At 40.3% G+C, this 3,471-nt stretch overlaps 1 protein-coding gene across 1 annotated transcript; it reads right to left on the bottom strand.

Annotated features, from left to right (window-relative positions):
- Window positions 1-614: 614 nt before the first annotated feature.
- On the bottom strand, window positions 615-1,289 carry LOC110876377 (heterogeneous nuclear ribonucleoprotein U-like protein 1). Its single transcript, XM_022124550.1, has one exon. It carries the CDS (start codon window positions 1,287-1,289, stop codon window positions 615-617), a length of 675 nt encoding a protein of 224 aa, XP_021980242.1.
- Window positions 1,290-3,471: the final 2,182 nt, after the last annotated feature.

Here is a 3,471-nt window from a genome sequence, read left to right as displayed (position 1 = left end):
GATCCCTTAGATCAGTGATCTCATAAGGGTCGAACAAAGTTCATCGCCTTTTTGACAAGAAGTTTATAAATGGAACTTTCATTGTCATTATTACACCTTTGTTTATAAGCATACATCTCTAATGGACGTTTTGGTGTCTACATCATATTGATGTTTATTAGCCATGATTCGCATTGATCATTTAGGCTGTATATAGGTGACTTGGAAAACCCAAGTACATTTGGAAACTTGTGTGGTTTCTCGTACTGCACAGCTAGTAATTTTAACATGTTTTCAGATGTTAACAGAGATTTACTGTCTTAAAAAGGTTGTACCATCATAGCCAGTTAATATTTTGACTAGGTTATACCTCTAAGAATTTCTTTGGTAGATCAATTATAAATTGAAAAGATATAACATGATGTAATAAAATACATATTTAAAAACCAAAGATAAACTTCAATAAACATGAAACGAGTACAAGTGCCCTAAACGGGTCTTAGAAAGAACAAACTGCCCACGCTGGGGCTTACTAAAGTAGGAAATAAGTCCACGCAGGGACTTTAGTACAGAAAATAAAATAATGTCCTCACAGGGACTTGATTAAAAACAATACAAGAAAATTAAAAAATTCCCTACTTCTTCTTGCCTTTAATAAGGTTTGCAAGGCCCTTCATGAAGCTACTATGCTCCTTCTTGGTTTTTCTAGTCTCATGCTCAACCTTATCTAACCTCTCTAGGATTTCCTGAGTTTGCTGCTGCTGCTGGGGAGGAGGAGGTTGCTGGTAAGGCGGGTATTGATAACCCTGCACTAGGTATCCAGTTGGATAAACTGGAGGGTAAGAAGAAGGGTAAAGATGATGATATTCTGCAGCAATAAGGTACGGGTCATGAGTTCCATAATCCGATGGATATCCCGATGGATTTTCAAAAGGGTTATACCCAGAAGAACCTGGGTAAGTCGGGATAGGGTTGTCGAAACCCATAGGCGGCTGAGGTGGTGCATAAGAAGCTGGCGGAGGATCGATCTCCGGTGCCGCGTTTGAGGGCCCACCTATTGGGGGGTCCTCTGGAATAGGAGGGTAAGAACTCGAACCCTGAGGAGAACTAAAACGAGGTCCTCCTCGCACGGATATATGTGTGTTCCTCCTTCGCCTTGGAGGCTCGGGAGGTGGCTGTGGTGGCTGCTGAGGCGGCTCCTCAACAGGAAGTGTTGGAGGTGAAACTGCTTGGAGTTGGGGTTCAACCAAAGGTGCTTGGGCTGGAGAGCTATGGTACGAAGGAGTAAAGTACCAATCATAAGTGGCCATTTTCTCTTGAAACGAATCGGGCCCACGGTATGGTGATCCCTGAAATGGAGATCAACTTGATATGCTTATTGGGTGGCCCGGTGTTCCGGTCTGCATCTCCGGATCTGGGTCGTCGTCCATTTCCATTTCCTAAGAAAAGTGGTCCTCAGGGCCCAAAGGGTTGTAGCCAAGGAAGTCGTTGACATAGTCATTCAGATTGAACTGCGCCGACGAGTAGATAGAATCCGAATGGTGAAACGAATGAGAGTGCAATGAATGGTACGATTGGTGAGATTCGTGAGAGTGATGGGATTAATGAGAGTGGTGCGAGTGTTGGGGCTCATCTGAGATAAGCGGCCCGAAAGATGGGTGAAATGAAGGTGAAGAGCTTAACGAGACAGAATGTCTCGCCGGCTCAAAGGAGTAACCCCACAGATCGTGTGAGTCAGAACTGGAAAGGGACGCAGACGGAGTGCGTCAATGAGATGGTCCTGCTGCTGATGGTCCCCCTCGCATGGGACCTTTTCCTCTTCCTCTAACTCTGGGAGGCATTATAGTTAAGGTTCCTGTCAAAGCAAGGAAATAAAACAAAATAAAATATAAGCAGCAAAGGAAAGTTAAGAATAAATCCTCGGTCATTTGCCTAGACTCGAGAGTCTAAGGAATGTGCTTATTGTGCCATTGAGATTAAACACAAAAGGTTAGTGTTTAATTCACTCAATGTTGGCTCTGATACCAACCTGTCACACCCCGATATTTCCACATATTACCGGTGGGCCCGGCGGGGAGTATCGTGACGTAGTTGATATCATCATTGTCAATACACACAATATTAGAGCACAGCGGAAGGCTTGGTGAATAAACTATTACAAACCATAATGTCTGAGTGTTCGAGTTTATGAATATACAGACTGGAATGTAATAAGATCCACAGGCGGATCGTAAATATACAAAGAAACAAAAAAAAAAGCAACAGACTTCAGGTATCTTATGGATTTGCAAGATCCTCTAATGACACCCTATAGCTCCAGCCTATTACGAGAGGTGCCTGTCAATCAGTCTTTAAGAAAATACGTCAGTTTACACTGGTAAATACAATTTAACTGACTCTTTTTGAACACATTTATGAAAATTGATTTAAGTGCACATGGCACAAATCATTTATAACTTGGGACAATTATTTAAAGATAATCTTGTATACTGATTTATATGTTTGTTATACAATTGAGGCCGGTTGGAAGCCGGTCGTGATTAACCGACTCACCACTTATAGAACCCACAGAGGAGTTATCCCCAACATGTGGGTTTATATATATTATTTAGCATTTGCATCTGTCGGGTGTATGCCTACACCCCGTGCATATGCCGTGGCCATTTTCAAATGAAATGAGCCGAGGATATCCAGGACACGGTCATATTAACCCCCAATGTTTATGTTATCAAACAAGACAGATTAAAACGGGTTATGTAAATTTATTAATCACAATCCGATTAAATGATTTCATACCCGACCAAGCGGTATTATTATAATACCGTATCCTAAGCCCATATAAGGGAAAATAAGTTAAAGTATTTACCAGATGCTAGCAGTAAAATCCTAAAGCTTTTTGAAGGTACCTTCTACCGGAAGCTATTTAATCTGTATAGAAGGTTTATTAACCTATTAGGATGCTAACGGGTCTTTAATTTAGTCAAGGACTTAGACCGGCTAGCTAGAAGGAAACCTTACGGTTCTAAACGCTAGATTAAGCGAAGACCGGAATAGATTATGGTTTAGACCCGACAAGCTTGGATACTTGTATAATATAGGTAAACTAAACACATTCTGGAAAATGAGAATTTAATGATAAGTTTAAGCCCGTTTCGGCTATTTTACGTAAACTAGTCACGTTAACCGATCCAAACGCATAACGGGTAACCAAATAAATTATATACAGGTCTTAATCGTTATTATGCTCAAGATATGTTAATACATCAGTAAGATGTTAACATATATGCCCAAAAAGTAATTTAAACCAAAATAAGTCCCATAAGGGCATTTTGGTAATTTTAATGCCCATAAAAGAGTTTAAATATTAAACTGAGTTTTAGGTCTAATCTAATCAGTAAAAATATGTATTTTTATAAGTTATATCAGTAGGGTATTTTATATATGTGAAATTTATCTTATATAACCAAACTACGCACCGTAGGGGGATTTTGG

Source organism: Helianthus annuus, chromosome 9, assembly GCF_002127325.2.
Source record: "Helianthus annuus cultivar XRQ/B chromosome 9, HanXRQr2.0-SUNRISE, whole genome shotgun sequence".
Taxonomy (NCBI): Eukaryota; Viridiplantae; Streptophyta; class Magnoliopsida; order Asterales; family Asteraceae; genus Helianthus; species Helianthus annuus.
The sequence above is the reverse complement of the archived record's forward strand: the minus strand, read 5'-3'. Positions and strand labels throughout refer to the sequence as shown.